The following is a 17190-nucleotide window of genomic DNA, read 5'->3' on the forward strand; positions in this document are numbered from 1 at the left end:
AGAGTCTGACAAGTTTTCAAATTATAAATGTGTTTGTTTTAATGTATGAATGTTTTGTGGGATGTAGAATTCTGCAGTTGACACTATGATTTGTGCTGCTTGGAGAGCATGCACTACGTGAGTGGAGTAGTAATTACGCAAGAAGTTTTAAAGACAGACACGACTGTTTGAGCGATGTATTTGACTGCAGACGTGACGTCTTGGCCGTGCTAGGACGTGTGCAGACGAGGTTTGCGCCTATGCGTCAACACAGATTTCGTCCAAATTTGTGCTGTATGCGGTACTTGATCAGAAATGAAATTGACAGAAAAGGGAGCTACAGATGGCCAAGCGTTTAGAGAAAGTAGCATATATGGGCGAGGTATAAGCCAATTATTTTAGAGTGGTTTTGAGGCAGCATTGGGCAAGCGAAAATAGTACAGAATGGTAATTCGGCGAACGTGGGGTCCAGTCCCTTTGCGAAAACCTGTTTTATTTTCAATTTTTACGTTACTTACACTGGAAGTATGCCGAAATATGCACAAAGTAACCCACTCGTACACAGCGCAATATCATACAGCCCTTTCTGTAAAATTATTGCCAACACTTTGCGTATGCCTACAAGAGAGTACTGGTTCTTTTGAACTGAGGATTCAAAAAACGGCGGAGGAGCTTCGGAAAAATTTAGGAATGTCATTAATACTTGGTCAAAATACGGAAAACTTTCAACAGTTACTAGTAATGCAGAAATTTTACAAGTCAGCATGAAGTTTTCCCCAAAGATTGAAGTCTTTGCCACTGACTTGTGAGGTATTTTACAATTCCAAGAACTCGAACTTAGAAAAATTTCGCCACTCATCGATACGTACTGTAAGTAGGCTGTTTAGGTTTTTTTATTGGTAACGCCACCTGTGTGCAGTCTGTGGCTAGTTTGCATTGTTGTCTGCCATTGTAGTGTTGGGCAGCGGCAGCTGGATGTGAACAGCGCGTAGCGTTGCGCAGTTGGAGGTGAGCCGCCAGCAGTGGTGGATGTGGGGAGAGAGATGGCGGAGTTTTGTAATTTGTCATGAACTGCTATATATATTATGACTATTAAGGTAAATACATTGTTTGTTCTCTATTAAAATCTTTCATTTGCTAACTATCCCTATCAGTAGTTAGTGCCTTCCGTAGTTTGAATCTTTTATTTAGCTGGCAGTAGTGGCGCTCGCTGTATTGCAGTAGTTCGAGTAATGAAGATTTTTGTGAGGTAAGTGATTTCTGAAAGGTATAGTTTAATGTTAGTCAGGGCCATTCTTTTGTAGGGATTTTGAAAGTCAGATTGCGTTGCGCTAAAAATATTGTGTGTCAGGTTAAGGACAGTCGTGTATAATTCTTCAAAGGGGACGTTTCAGTACATCTGCTTTGTTCCTGGTCTCCAGATTGACTCCCTAGGATAACATATACGCTATTTACGCCCTCATCTGTCGTTCTCTCATATATTATTTTCCGTACATCTTAACAAACATTTATCATACATAAAACAAATTAGAATTTTGCTGAGTCGTTTAGATTTCTAAAAAATTACTGATTTGTCAGTGCAAGTAGTTAATCTTCGATTATGTGGTATTTAAAAACTATTAGCATATGAAGTAAATTAAAGATAAATACCTTAGCCTAATTTACGATGCTGCAGCTACTTTTATCAGTTCATTACTTATATGATGCGGAATCGACTTTTTATACCACAGAATAAATATTCTTGTATATAGTTCAAAGTATATAATACACACAAAATTTCTGTAATTGTGTTCCGATGCAACTCCTCAACTTATATTCCTTGACACATAGGATACCAAAATCGAATAGATACTAAACTTCATTTTATTTTCAAAACTTTGGTAATAACTCAAAAACTACTAACATGATTGAGGGCGCATTGTCATGCATATGCTTCTGTTATTTTTCGCTTTCTATAGATATACTTCACTATTTAGTAGAGGTCTTGGATCGGTTTTTAAAAGACTTTTTGTCTGTTTAGTACGCATAGTTGTCTAAAATTAATTTCGCCACAAATAATTTGTTGGCAAAATGAAATGATATACTTTGTGAAACAAAATAAGAATGATAATAGCAAGGCACATTAAGTGCTTGCAAAACTGTGAAACAAAATATTTGATTGTAAAGTGTGGCATTTTGGTCTCAAACAACATACATAAGGCCCAGAGCCTAAATTTCGCATTGACCATCACTATCACACGTTGCATTGCGTAATTCAGAGACATATGATTTTCTACAGAAACAAAAAGAACATGTTATGAAGTATCATTTGACAGTTTTGCTTTAGTATTTACTTTAACCAACAATTTAGTGCACAATACTGGTACACTGTAATATGTATTGAATGCTGCTCGTCGGCATTCGTGTCATATTATCACAACTTAACTGCGACAACCTACCTGTTAGCGAAATCGCAGTTTCGAAGTCCACAGGCTCATCTATTGGCTTCCGTTCCTCCGGCTCTGAAATCAAGAACAACACATTATCTTCCATGTGTCGAAAGATTGCTCTTTATGAAAAGCAACCAACAACTTAATTTCGTTGCTAAATATATACGTACAGTATTTTCGATTTAAAACGTTTGATGCATACTATTCCTTTTAGTTTGGAACTGCCACCCTTACACATATAGCTGTAGAGATGTGTTGATGTTGTCACATGCTTGGGACACGCCGATAGTTCTGATTAAATGCACGTTTACTCTTTCCAGAAACTTACCTTTATATTTTGCGAAAAATACTTGGCATCAAGCTCTACGCGTCTGTACAAGTCTCCTTGTAGAACCACATACTGAAGCATTCACAAAATGCGTCATTGAAACAATAGTTTGGCACTCAAAACGATATGCATGGTTGAACGATACTCTCAGATCCATGCCATTTTGTCACTTAGAATATTTCGAATGTGTTACTAATAAGTGAAACACTAAATCTCACTTCCTTTGCGGTGAGTCTCTGGAAGAAATGTGAGCTGGAAAATGTGTTTTTTATGTTATGATACTCTGTCAATCCGCATTCCTTGGAGTATACATTTTCTGAGTGACTGAATGAACGAATTAGTATATTTTGAAAGTTCGAAGAGGGACCAGACATTAACCCCTGTATCCTTAACTGTACTCCCACATTCTGGTAGTTGAGGTTAACGGTAAACACAGGAAGGGCCAAAGATGTGGACTTTAGTTTCCCTTAATCGCTGCTGGAGTGTGGTTGGCAGAGACTAACGACTCCCCTCCACTTTACAGAAAACACAACCCGTCGACATTTGCGAACAGTACGACACATTGCTTCCTGGATGCGTGGATACAACGCGGCTCCTTTCCTGAGCTTAGCGGTGTAGTTTGCTATTATAAGGGGCAGTCAAATGAAAATCGAACACTCGTCACAACGGGACCATGGAATGGTTCCATTCAAAAGTAACCAACACACGCGTTAAGGCATTTAACTCACTGGTGAATGAGACTCTCATTTCCTCTTTCGTAGTACGCAATCGGCCGCTGACGGACCCACAACAGCACCCACTCTTGCACGCCCACGTCTCACTGAAACCGACGTCCACGTGTGCTTCTCTTCAGGTCGCCAAAGATGAGAAAATCACACGGTGGAAGACCCGAACTGTACGAATGATGTTCCAGTTTTTCCGAACCAAGCGTTGAAGCGTAACCTTCGTCAAATTGGCGGTGTGGGGGCGTGCGTTATCATGCAACAAGATGATTCCGTCCAACAACTCTCCCGGGGCTTTTAACATTATGGGTCCTGGCAGTTTCTACAAAGTGTCTACAAAGTGCTGCACATTGACTGGCTCCACGCTCGAGGAACTGGATGAGCAGAGGGCCCCTGCAGTCGAAGAAGAGGGTCATCATGACCTTACCGGAGCTTGTATGAACAGCATTGCATTTCTTTGGTGGGCGAGATGGGGGATACTTCCTCTGTTGGCTCTGGCGTTTGTCCTCGTGCGGTCGGAATGCTGTCGGTTAGATCACCCTGTTGCACGGTAACATTCGCCACAGCACTGCCAATCGGACAATACCTACCGTTGTGGATCCGTTAGCAGCTGCCCGCATTCTGCGAAACAAGAATTGATAGTCTCGTCTCCCACTGGGTTAAATGCCTTAATACATGTTGTTATTACTTCTGAATTTAACCATTCCATGGTCTCGTTGCCGTGCGATGTTCAGTGCGATTTGATCAATTTCAGCATGTAACGAGTCTCAATCGGAACGCAAATATTTCAATGTCTTTTTTTGTGTCTTTCTTATAAGAGAGACTGTTCCGACTGCCGAAACTGAACAATTTAGTGGTCGTATCGGTGACGATGAGGCAGTGGTTTTTGACGTAAAGACATGACTTTTTGTTTAGTTTTCGTGCGTGAAGACGTGGATAAAGGTTGGAAGTCATGTGTACACTGTATCAGGGTGACTGAAGAAAGACAGAGATCATTGCTGAGTAAACTGTGAACTGCATGTTGTGATTTAATTTCTGAATGAGTTAAGACCGTTTGTACGTGTACAAACGAAACATATGTTGGGACGCGTGTATCTGAATATTACGAGGACTGTGCTTTCATGTGAATAATCTTCAAATTTTATCGTGTTAGCCAATGCACTGAAAACTTTTCAAACGTGCTTCGTAGGGGGACACCATATAGACAAATAAGCTCCTAAATAGTCAGTGCCTCGTGTTTCAGATTATGAAGACTGCATCTGTAGTCCCATGGCATCTAGTTCCCGACAATATGGGAACCGTATCACTACCTGAAACAGATTTATAACGTATTTGAAAAATTATTTCAAACGCAGATTCGTTAAATACCAGTATTGTGCCTCATCGCCGCCATGCTGTCTCTGTATCCAGCAACGAGGTGAGGTGCATTCAAGTCTGGCAGCTAGTGTGCACCTGTTTTGCTTTGTTTACAATATTATGCGACTTGTATGGGTGGGGTGCGTCAGTGTCATTCGAGCGAATGCGTTTTGGGTGCAGGCATGACTATTGTTCAACAACCTTGGTACTATACTTAGAGGAACTACATTCGTGTTCAGAAAAAAACAGCACGCCTTGAACGACCAGAGATAGGACGTTCATATTCACAGGATATGTACAGTAGTATGTTCTGCGGAAGCATTTGAGCCATGTCGGCCCACGGGTTCAAGGTCAACATCGATGTCGCTGCGCAACACCACCTACCGGTAAGGTGTGTCCGCACCTCTCAAGAGCGCTATAAACTGAAGATAATGAATCAGTGTGACTTGAGCAGACGCGCAGGATGCCTCGCAGACGTTTGTGCAAACCGTACCGTCTAATCAGTGAGTTTGAAAGATGGCCCGTTATTGGCATGACAGAATGTGATGCAACCTCCTGGGAAATTGTTATTCGTTTGGGGCGAAGTGTTTCGACAGTGCAACGGGTGTGTGCCGAATGGTTCACGGAGGGCTGTAGAATACGATGAGATGGTTCAGGTCGCACCACACATTCCACTCCCCGAAAAAATCGACATTTCATCCGAGAGGCGTTGTAGGACAGATCTGCATCCTCCTCAGTGTAACACATGGTATACTATCAGGGTGTGGACTCCGTCGCCATTTATTATGACATGGGTTACATGCGCGTCGTCTGCTTCTCGGCCTGCCTTTGACGAATATGCAGAAGCATGCTGGACGGCAGCGGTGTATGGGGGGACACGAATGGCTTCAGATATTGTTTTCGGACGAATCCCTGTTCTGTTTCTTTGAAAATGTTGGCTGCATTTGGGTTCGTCACAGACAGGGGGAATAGCGTCACAATGACTGCTTTCGCACAAGACATACAGCGCCAACACAAGGCCTTATGGTGTGGGGTGCTGTTGGATACAACCACGAGTCACAGTTGGTGCGTGTCCAGGGCACTGTGACCAGTGTGATCTACGTGAACGACATCCTCCGACCTGTAATCATACACATTCTGCACAACAACCAGACGATATTTTTCAGCAAGACACTGCACAACCATATCTTGTTGCAGGAACACCTGCCGTCTTGGTATCACAGGATGTCAGCCTTTTGCTCTCGCCTGCCAGGTCACCATACTTGTCGACAACTGAAAATGCGTGGAATACGGTGAAACAACGAGTGCAGTAGGCTGATCCACTGCCAAACACCACAGATGAACTTTGGAACGAGGTGAGTGCAGCATGGACGGCTATACCAGAATAGGCCATTCGCGCCTTATACGTGTCGATGCCATCGCACACGGAACAAGTTATCACGGCCGATGGCGGACCAGCGCATATTAGGCAACAGGACGCATGCTGAACAGAGGTAGCTGAAATGCTCTAGTCGTTCAAGGCGCTCTGGTTTTTCTGAACATGAGTGTATATTTAGTTTCAGAAAACAATATTTATCTAATTTTCTTTACCCTGATTTTTGTTTACTTGGGTGAAGGTCAAGCTCAAGTGTGTGAGCACATCCTCATTGATTCTGAGGCGGATAGTAAACTTCATTATTTTTACCTCAGAACGCCACAAGTGGGATTAATCACTCTTGACTAAGCCATAACGCCTTTTACTCCGAGAAGTACAGACGAAATTCAACGTGCAGAATTGTCTCAGTCGTTTTATACGGTCGTTAATACTTTAAACACTTGATATGGCAGTAACTATAATGAACACATAAACCGTTCCTGAGTCACTATTTGCTGACATATGGCACAATAGGAGAGAGGTTTGTGGTACACTATCCGATGACGGCGAGACAGTAGGTTGGAGTTTTGTTAATTTGTTATTGTTTGATCAAGTTCCACATACGTCCTCTTCGAACGCTCTATCCAGTGTCATTGAATAAAGTATGTAGAAACATTTAACATAAAGAAAGTGATAAACCGTCAGCTTCAGAGATTAAAAATTACTTGTGTACTTCAGAAGTTTTACCACATTGTCCGCAGTGACTTAGTGAGAACAGAATATTAATATGTTTTCTCATTTTGGATGTGTCTGGGCGACTTACTTAGCTGCCTCACCTTGTATTGATTCATAACCCTCCCGTTTTGTGAGCGGATGCATTTTCGTGGCAGAATAAAATTCCCCTGTGTCCATTCTTCTCTAATTTTTGTATGATTAAAAAGTTACGGAAAGTAGATTCCATCACATCATCTTGAATATACTGTGTGACTACAGTTATCTCTTGCAGAGTAAGATAGGGCACACCGTTCATCTGACAGAATTCAGCACTATTTTTTTTTTTTTCGTTAGGCGTACATTATACGAGGATTTCTAGATTTATGTCGTTTCTTTTCTGTTATGGCCAATGAGGCCATCGATGTGGCAGTTACATATCACTTCCCGCCTGTAACACTGGAGCTGTGCCCCATGTCCAGTCTACTTCTCCGTCCCGCAGTACAGATGTACCGGAGCTGTTCCCCTGGAAGACGACCGATTCGCGCCCTCCCTTCGGCGTTATGAAGAACGTATCTGGTTTCATCAGACCGTGCAAAGCTTTGCCACTGTGCCAGCATCAGGTGCTGACGGTCACGTGCCCACTTCAGTCGTATTTGCCGACGTCATGGTGTTATCATTGGCACCTGCATGGGTCGTCGGCTGAGGAGGCTTATCAGTAGGAGTGTTCCGCACAGTGTGTCATCAGACACTCTTGTACTCTGACCAGCATTAACGACTGGTGTTAGTTCCACCACTCGCCGCCTGCAGTTCGCAGCGTAGGACATCTGTAATGAAGGGTGACTGCCCAGCCCCACGATGTCTGGATGTCGTATGATCTTGGTTTCGCCACGTGTTGAAGACACTTACCATAGCATTCCCCAAACACTGACAAGTCGTGCAGTTTACAAAATACTCATGTCAAGCCTCCGGGCCATCACAATCTACCCTCGCTCGAACTCAGATAGATCGCGCGCCCTCCCCTTCCAACATACGGACAGCACGCTCACTGGTACTACATGAACCGTACGTGTGTCTGACTAGCTTTCATTTCTCGACAGGTGACGCTGCTACCGCCCGGACGAGTCTATCGATAGCAGGTGGTACTTGGTGAAGCCGGACCTGACTAATAATAACACAATTAAGGTTAACAACCAATCTAATGAGTTCTAATAGATTGCTGTCTCTGCCACCTAGTAAATCAGTCACTTTTAACAAAATGTAACTCAGCAGAGATTCGGTGTGTAACTGCCCCTATCAATATGGTTTGCTGTTACGATGGCAACTGTTTATGTGCGTCGGGGGCCTTGACTGTTGCAGGTAATAGACTGGGACGGGAGATGGGCGAACGCAACGTCCTGAAATGTCGTTAGACGGGACTGGGTCCGGAACTCTCTGACATTGTTGGAATTGTTACTGTGGCCGAACTGGATGGAGGTTTATGGAGCCTTTTCCTTGACCCGAGACTGGCAAAAGAATCTCCCGCTGCACTCTGCTTTGAGGAAACGAAGGTCGTCAAATGTATCATCGCTCTCTGTGGCGGCTGGCAACACTATCGTTGAATGTATATAATAGTTGACGGGCTCGTGGTGGAAGCAGAGTTTGGTTCCGTAATGTGAGGGCCATCTGAAGGCGACTAACCGTACCTGGAAGTAGCCTGGCTTGAAGTGTGCCTGGAAGATGTCGTCCTCTCGTGGTAGGACTGTGTACAACCTTGCTGTGTACAGAGCAGTAAGCGGATTGAGATGGATGTGGGTGAAAAAAATGGTTCAAATGGCTCTGAGCGCTATGCGACTTAACTTCTGAGGTCATCAGTCGCCTAGAACTTAGAACTAATTAAACCTAACTAACCTAAGGACATCACACACATCCATGCCCAGGGCAGGATTCGAACCTGCGACCGTAGCGGCCGATGTGGGTGACAGTTGTTAAACAGAGGTGAAGAGGCTTGCAGAGGATAGACTAGAAACGTTCATCAAACCAATCTTCATAGTAGACATCACAAAATCAACAACAAAGTTTAATACAATGTTACCTGCAGGACTGTAAACTTTTCTTAAAAAAAATCTAAAATTTATGGCCCCGTCACAGCTCTATTATATATGGAAAATGTGTGACTCATTTAGGTTACTATTTGTAGTGATTTGAAGTCCAAAAATTTAGGCAATATCCATTCAGGTCTTAGTGCTTTCGTCAACCAGTCCTTGAATTTACTGACAGCACAGCCATGAGCGTTTGTGTCCGTGAACAGAGATGTTACGAGCAATTTCGAATGTCGCCATGTTCCATACTCACTGCGGCAATGATAGCGATACTACACTTTCTTAAACATGGTCGTCACTCTTCACTCGTGAACCTACAATCAGGGTGTTTGACTTTTTTGCTTTTTTTTTTAAACTTCCAATCGGTCGCGATTTTAAGACCACAAGGAAATCCAATGAATCTTTGCGCAGATGTGTTGGTCAGTGCCTCTAGTACTCCCGTCGACTACGCCACGTCACACTTTTCAGCTCTGAAAGTGCCATGTTTGATGTTCGGCCTGACTTAACTCAGCCCACACAACGTAACGTCATGAGTCCCCTTCATCGCGACATTACTCGGCCGCACTGCACGTCAACAAGTACTCTCCTGCAGCATGTGCTATGGCAAGTGTTTGATCACCCGCTATACAGCCCGGACATGGCTCCCTCTGATTTTCAAATCTTAGCTCATAAGAACGGCTCGCTATGAGGACAGCGTGTCGGCACAGACACCGGTCTGCAGGCGACCTTTGGGAATTGGCGGAAAGCACAGGTGGCTACCTTCTATGATGAGGGTATTGAAAAGTTGCTACAACGTTGCTACAAATGTGTAAATCGGAGCGACGACTATGAAGAGAAATAGCTGGAAGCTGCAGCCATCTGTTGAAAATAAAACCTTTTTTATTTTCGCTGTGATTTCCATTTCGCGTCCGATCGGAGACTGAAAAAAAAGAAAAAAATTGCCCTCGCGCAATTAATTGAAAACCCAGAGCACGCTACTCTAATGAGCTGCCAGTTTCGACCATATTATCAGTTACTGAAGCTGGACAATTAACACATGGACCCTACCACATACTTGCTTCAGATCTTGCGATGGTTTCTGAAATTATTAAGAAGTAAGAAAAGCCAACTAATTTAAGCATTCGTTGCGTTACTTTAAAATTGTTGCGAATATCCAATAATAGATATTATTTGGCAGCATTTATTATTCTGCAAAACTGTTGGATGTGTGATTAAGTAATGTCAACCAGGGAAAAGTGTGCATTACATGGGTTTGAAGAAAAGCTTCACAGGATAACGAACAATTACACAAATGTTGCACCTGTTGGGATGTCTACAGTTAGTGCAACAGTGGAATAGAGACAACTCTGTGTAGTTATTACTTAATTGCTAGTCAAGCTAGCTGTGTTTTAAATATACACTATGTTATCAAAAGTACCCGAACACCTGGCTGAAAATTACTTACAAGTTCGTGGCGACCTCCATCGGTAATGCTGGAATTCAGTATGGTGTTAGCCCAGCGTTAGCCTTGACGACAGCTTCCACTCTGGCAGGCATACGTTCAGTCAGGTGCTGGCAGGTTTCTTCAGCAATGGCAGCCCATTCTTCACGGAGTGCTGCACTGAGGAGAGGTACCGATGTCGGTCGGTGAGGCCTGGCACGAAAATGGGCGTTCCAAAACATCCCAAAGGTGTTCTGTATGATTCAGGTCAGGACTCTGTGCAGACCAGTCCATTACAGGCATGTTATCCTCGTGTAACCACTCCACCACAGGCCATGCATTATGAACAGGAGCTCGATCGTGTTTAAAGATGCAATCGCCATCCCCGAATTGCTCTTCATCATTGAGAAGCAAGAACATGCTTAAAACATCAATCTAGGCCTGTGCTGCGACAAGCCACGCGAAACAACAAGGGGTGCAAGTCCCCTGCATGAAAAACCCGACCACACCATAATATCACCGCCTCCGAATTTTGCTGTTCACACTACACACGCTGGCAGATGGCGTTCACCGGGCATTCGCCATATCCACATCCTGCAATCTGATCGGCACATTGTGTGCCGTGATTCGTCACTGCACACAGCGTTTTTCCACTGTTCAATTGTCCAATGTTTACGCTCCTTACAACAAGCGAGGCGTCGCTTGGCATTTACCATCGTGATGTGTGATTTATGAGCAGCTGCTCGACCATGAAATCCAAGTTTTCTCAACTCCCGCCTAACTGTCATAGTACTTGCAGTGGATTCTGATGCAGTTCGGAATTCCTGTTTGATGGTCTGGCTACATGTCTGTCTATTACACGTTACGACCCTTTTCAACTGTCGACGGTCACTGTCAGACAACAGACGAGGTCGGCCTGTACAGTTTCACTATTACATCGGAAACAGTGGACCTAGAGATGTTTAGGAGTGTGGAAATCTCGCGTACAGACGTATGACACAAGTGCTACACAATCACCTGATCGCGTCCGAAGTCAGTGAGTTCCGCAGAGGGCCCCATTCTGTTCCCTCACAATGTCTAATGACTACTGAGGTCGCTGACATGGAGTACCTGGCAGTAGGTGGAAGCAAAATGCTCCTAATATGAAAAACGTATGTTTTTGGGGGTGTCCGGATACTTTTGATCACATCGTGTATTTATTTACATCTCTTTCTGTATCGGTAAGAACGGTTTTTAAACATATCTGAAGATGGCCAGAAGACGGCACCAAGATATCGTGGAAGCGACTTATCCTGAATCGGAGGGCGTAGAAGGGGTTGCGGGTCTGCAAGAACCTAGACCTTCGTCACGGGTTCGGTCAGTACAGATATATTTTTAAAATTCTCAGTTAAGGTGGGTGGGGACAACCGTGGGTTTGGCCGAATTAGGGGAGGGGGAGGACAGAGTCTTAAAGGGAGCCTTTCCCTTTTTATTCAAGCGTGTGTCATTGTCGCACCCCCGTGTCATCAGGGCACGAGAGGACACAAATTAGGAATGCTGGAAAAGCTGCGTTGGATCACGTTAAGATTTCGTCAAATGGTCTTGAACGATCCATGGTGGTTCCAACATGTACACGAGAGGAAAAATTGCGGTCGTGCTGCGCTCCAAAATGTTGAGATCGATAGAGATGCAATCCCACAAAGGGCTTAGAGGAGGGTTGAAAGGCCCGAGGGTTTCATCAGTGCCAAAAGTTGTGAAATATGTGTTTCTGTTGTTCATCGTATTGCGAAGTATATGGGAATCAACACCCCGGGGAAACGAGTGGCTTCATTGACGCCTTTGTGCCACCGGCTGTTCATGGAATGTTTTCCTAGGTCGCTAATAAAAAACCGCGTGATTTCAAAGTTGGGTGTTGCAGTTCTGCCCTCCATTGGAAAGGCGTTAGAGGAAGGAGTGAAATGTGGGTAAGACATTAAGTGACAGCCTTCGTGTGACACGTCCACTGCTGCATAAGTCAGAATTTTGGTGAAATTTGGTGCCAATGTGACATACTTAACCCGCTTTACATGTCAGATAAACTTCTGAGCTGTAGCCTGTGTTTCGCAAGCGTCAGCAGCTTGCTGGTTCAAGCGTTGTCGAACACGTGAATGACGTTCCAAGATTCCGCGCATTTACACCGTTGCAGAGGTGGGCCGTACGTTCTTTCGAGCTAAATTTCGAACTTAAAGCGTCGCAATGGATGGAATTGCAGACTTCGAAGAAGCAATCTCTTAATTCTGTTGCGCAGTATATATACTATGTCGAGAGGAAAAGTTAACACTTTAGTAGTGAACTGTTTTTAGGTAATAACTTTACAACATCGTAACTATGGTATATGGGTTGATTATAAGCATAGAAGATACATTCCTCGACAACTGTAAATATTTTGGAAGCATTAGAAAATTCTCGTTCAATTCAAAAGTCACTCACGCATTTCAAAGAGTGATACAAATTAAACTATTTCAAGGAAAGTCAAAAATCTATTTGATTTCAATAATCATGGTACAATTAAAATAACTAATGTCCAGTTATCATCATTTGATTTGAAAATTTGAAGGTAGATGCTGAGCCATGCGTGGTTCGTGTTCCCGCCATCACGTATTTTATACCCTGTTTTTAACGTACTTCCACCTCACTACGTTAATTTAAATTACTGGTGTCACTGAGCTGCAGCTTTGCCTGACCGTGACCGGCGCTAGCAGCGCGTATCAATATGTTCCCTCTCGTAGTATCTTTGCTCGACTGCTATTACTTCTCGCTCGTTATCTGTCGTAGGGGAGTTCAGGTCGCGAGTTCGGGCTGCCAGTCAGTTGGAACGCGTCTGGAGCACACTCCAGACCTGCCGGTCGGGGAGTTGCAATGCGGCACTAGTGCAGTCGGATGACGCGTTTTGGCTCGCCAATCGTTCATGAGTCGGCTGTGTGTGTGTGTGCATCGACTCCCGATTTGTCTTCGTGTGTGCTTAGTTACTGTTGGGTATCGTTAAGGTCTTTGAGCAAGTGTTTGTCAGGTTGTGTATGTAGTTGGCGTTCTATCAACTGATGACTATGATGGATGTTGTCGGCATTCTGAGGGAGTCGGTCGGTTGGTGCGGACCAGGGAAGTTATCTCCGCTCGGTGCGGTCGGCTGGGTCTACTGGCGGTCCCTGCGCAGTGTCGGAGCATGTGTAGAGCTGTCCGATCGCTACGAGCTTCGTGGCTCACCGACCCAGGACGTCAAAGTTAAGTGGTGTCTTAAGTACCCAAGCCACGTCCGTTCATGTTGTGTCGTTCGTTTCCGTGGTTAGCTGTTGGGGAGCTTTTCCTGTGCGCAACACCGAGTGTTTGTAGTGGTGAAATAGAGCTGCCGTGCAGTGGAATTAACTATATTGATCCACTACCATCCTAGTGCACCAGCGGAATTTTCTGCCTTGTGGCCGTTAGTGTTCCGGTTACCTGCCCTGGTCACTAACGTAATTTCAGGCAGTGTCCTTTCCTCACCTGTTGGCGCTGTCCAACACAGTGTGTAGTTTTGAGAGCTTAATACATATACATATTTGATTGTGGATAATCACGCCCGTAACATATTGTGTTTGGGTCCTCGTGTACCAATTGGTGGAAAGCAAGTGGTTTGTCAGTCGGTCCGTGGCTGTCTCTTGGGTGGGCTACCGACAGATCAATTGTAGTTGGGCTCAACACCTGTCTCACCTAAGTGAAAGAGGACAGACCGACCCCCTGGAGGCTTCTGAGAGATGTTGTCTTTATTGTCTTTCTCATCAGTGTTTAATTGTCTGTTTATAATCTATCATAGCCGATGATAAAAGAAAAATTCTTGGTTTTACTGTGTTTTATGAAAGTAAGTTTGAATTCTGGCAAGCGGATATTTGCTGAAAGGTTATTGCCATTGTGTTGTCTTTTCTTTTAGTCCGGTTTCAGGTAGTTAAAACTTAAGACTTGTGGTTATGTTTTTTAAAATTTTGGAAAATCGATTGTGGGCTTTCAGCCTTGCCACCTTATTCTTAAAATTACCTTTCAAGCTTAAACATTGCGGCCTTCTGCCTTTGAAAGGTTATGGTAATTTATTTTTAAATCTTGAAAATTTTGACTGTGGGCCTTCAGACGATTGTACTGCATCTTGTTTATGTTTGTCTATCCACTTTTGCCTTGCTCCTTTCGGCATAGCTATGATACAAAAATATATTTTAATTATTTTATTTGCTATTTTTACTGCATTTGTATGTTGTTGATTTTTAAGATTTCTTGTTTGAAGGTCTTCAGCCGTGAAAGAATTGCATTTCGAAACTCGTGGTTGTAAAAGTTCGGCTATGCGCCGCTTTGGTTGTAAATGTGTTAAAAATTACAATAAATTACAATTTCAAGGTTAAACTGTCACTAACCTTATTTGCCCCTTTCCACAATCCTAATCACCTGTTCTGCCCAGCGGGTTTAGCGGGCGTTTCATATGCACTCAAAAAGAATTTTTGACTATTGCTGTTGCTGGTAAGAGTCGTTATTTCAAACAGTTCAGCTTCATGATGTTGAATGTTTGCGCCTAACACCAGCTGACATCAAGAAATACAGCGCTTATAATTTCTTTTGTAGTTTATATGGAGTGTACTCTAAATACTCATACTGCAACATCTATTTCAAACGGAAGTAAGACGACAGTCTACTTTTTCTTATGAGAAAATCAACCTGAGTTCTTTACCGATTTCGTTTTTCTACAGGTACAAGTTTGACTGAAGTTTTGCTATCGGTGTAGTCCGCTAAGAAAGAGAAAAATATTTCCAATTGAGACTACACATATTTTTGGTAATCATGAATCGAAGTGAAAAATATGTCATTAAAAATAGCTAGGGTATCAAGAGTGTGTTACCGGCTTATGTAGTAGGTCTATCTGTCTCTGTGAGATAACACTTAGTTTCCCAAACGAATTATCAGAAAGTCTGAATGTCTGTGATGTAAGGTAATTTCAGGTTAGATAAATTTTTATTTGTGGTACATCCATAACTGTTCTGCAACATGTTCATGGCAAACAAATCCTCCACAGTAGTAAAATACTTTTACTGATCAAAGTCTTACAAGACAAATGTCGCTATACATTACCACGGTTTCGGGGTTTTATCCCCACCATTAGGTGTATCTGAAATTTAATAGTAACAGGACGTCTTGCCCATGACCAAACAACGACTAGGCAAACATCTACCGCCGGCCGAAGTGGCCGTGCGGTTAAAGGCGCTGCAGTCTGGAACCGCAAGACCGCTACGGTCGCAGGTTCGAATCCTGCCTCGGGCATGGATGTTTGTGATGTCCTTAGGTTAGTTAGGTTTAACTAGTTCTAAGTTCTAGGGGACTAATGACCTCAGCAGTTGAGTCCCATAGTGCTCAGAGCCATTTGAAACATCTACCGAAGGTTGGCCGTCAAATAACATCCCATATTATAGCTGCCGACATCTGAAGGCTGTATCAGTAACCCAGAAACGTAATTAACTTCGTTTCAACTGATATCAGTTACCATGCCTACGTCAGTAAACCACGAGCGTCATTAGATTTGTTCAGTCTGTAAGCGTAGTATTTTCGGAAGTAGCCTTATCTTTGAGCATTTGAAGTTTCGCTGTCGCATCGCTTCTCTTAGGTGCAAAGTATCATTTTAATATGGCGTTGATCGTACAAAAAGATGTGACTTCTTATACACAAACGTGCTCTAATAAGATTGGTGGTTGTTTGTAGGGAAATTGTTATCTCAGAAGAACAATAGCATGAACTCTAATACACTACTGGCCATTAAAATTGCTACAGCACCGAAATGACATGCTACAGACGCAAAATGTAACAAACAAGAAGAAGATGCTGTGATACGCAAATGATTAGCTTTTCAGAGCATTCACATAAGGTTGGCACCGGTGGCGACACCTACAATGTGCTGACATGAGGAAGGTTTCCAACCGATTTCTCGTACACAAACAGCAGTTGACCAGCGTTGCCTGGTGAAACGTTGTTGTGATGCCTCGTGTAAGAAGGAGAAATGCGTACCATCACGTTTCTGACTTCGATAAAGGTCGGATTTTAGCCTATCGCGATTTCGATTTATCGTATCGCGACATTGCTGCTCGCGTTGGTCGAGATCCAATGACTGTTAGCAGAATATGAAATCGGTGGGTTCAGGAGGGTAGTACGAAACGCCGTGCTGGATCCCAACGGCCTCGTATCACTAGCAGTCGAGATGACAGGCATCTTATCCGCATGGCTGTAACGGATCGTGCAGCCACATCTCGATCCCTGAGTCAACACATGGGGACGTTAGCAAGACAACAATCATCTGCACGAACAGTTCGACGACGTTTGCAATAACATGAACTATCAGCTCGGAGACCATGGCTGCGGTTACCCTTGACGCTGCATCACAGACAGGAGCGCCTGCGATGGTGTACTCAACGACGAACCTGGGTGCACAAATGGCAAAATGTCATTTTTTCGGATGAATCCAAGCTCTGTTTACAGCATCATGATGGTCGCAGCCGTATTTGGCGACATCGCGGTGAACGCACATTGGAAGCGTGTATTCGTCATCGCCATACTGGCGTGTCACCCGGCGTGATGGTATGGGGTGCTATTGGTTACACGTCTCAGTCACCTCTTGTTCGCATTGACGGCACTTTGAACAGTGGACGTTACATTGCAGATGTGTTACGACCCGTGGCTCTACCCTTCATTCGATCCCTGCGAAACCCTACATTTCAGCAGGATAATGCACGACCGCATGTTGCAGGACCTGTACTGGCCTTTCTAGATACAGAAAATGTTGGACTGCTG

At 43.7% G+C, this 17190-nt stretch overlaps 1 protein-coding gene across 1 annotated transcript in view; it reads right to left on the reverse strand.

The window, feature by feature from the left end:
• Positions 1-17190, reverse strand: part of LOC124613091 (synaptic vesicle glycoprotein 2C-like) — a 179545-nt gene that overhangs the window by 154087 nt on the left and 8268 nt on the right. The window contains exon 2 of the mRNA XM_047141683.1: positions 2418-2480. Within this exon, the coding sequence (XP_046997639.1) occupies positions 2418-2480 (63 nt within the window). The remainder of the gene's footprint in view (positions 1-2417; positions 2481-17190) is intronic.

The sequence above is a fragment of the Schistocerca americana genome, chromosome 4, assembly GCF_021461395.2.
Source record: "Schistocerca americana isolate TAMUIC-IGC-003095 chromosome 4, iqSchAmer2.1, whole genome shotgun sequence".
Lineage (NCBI taxonomy): Eukaryota > Metazoa > Arthropoda > Insecta > Orthoptera > Acrididae > Schistocerca > Schistocerca americana.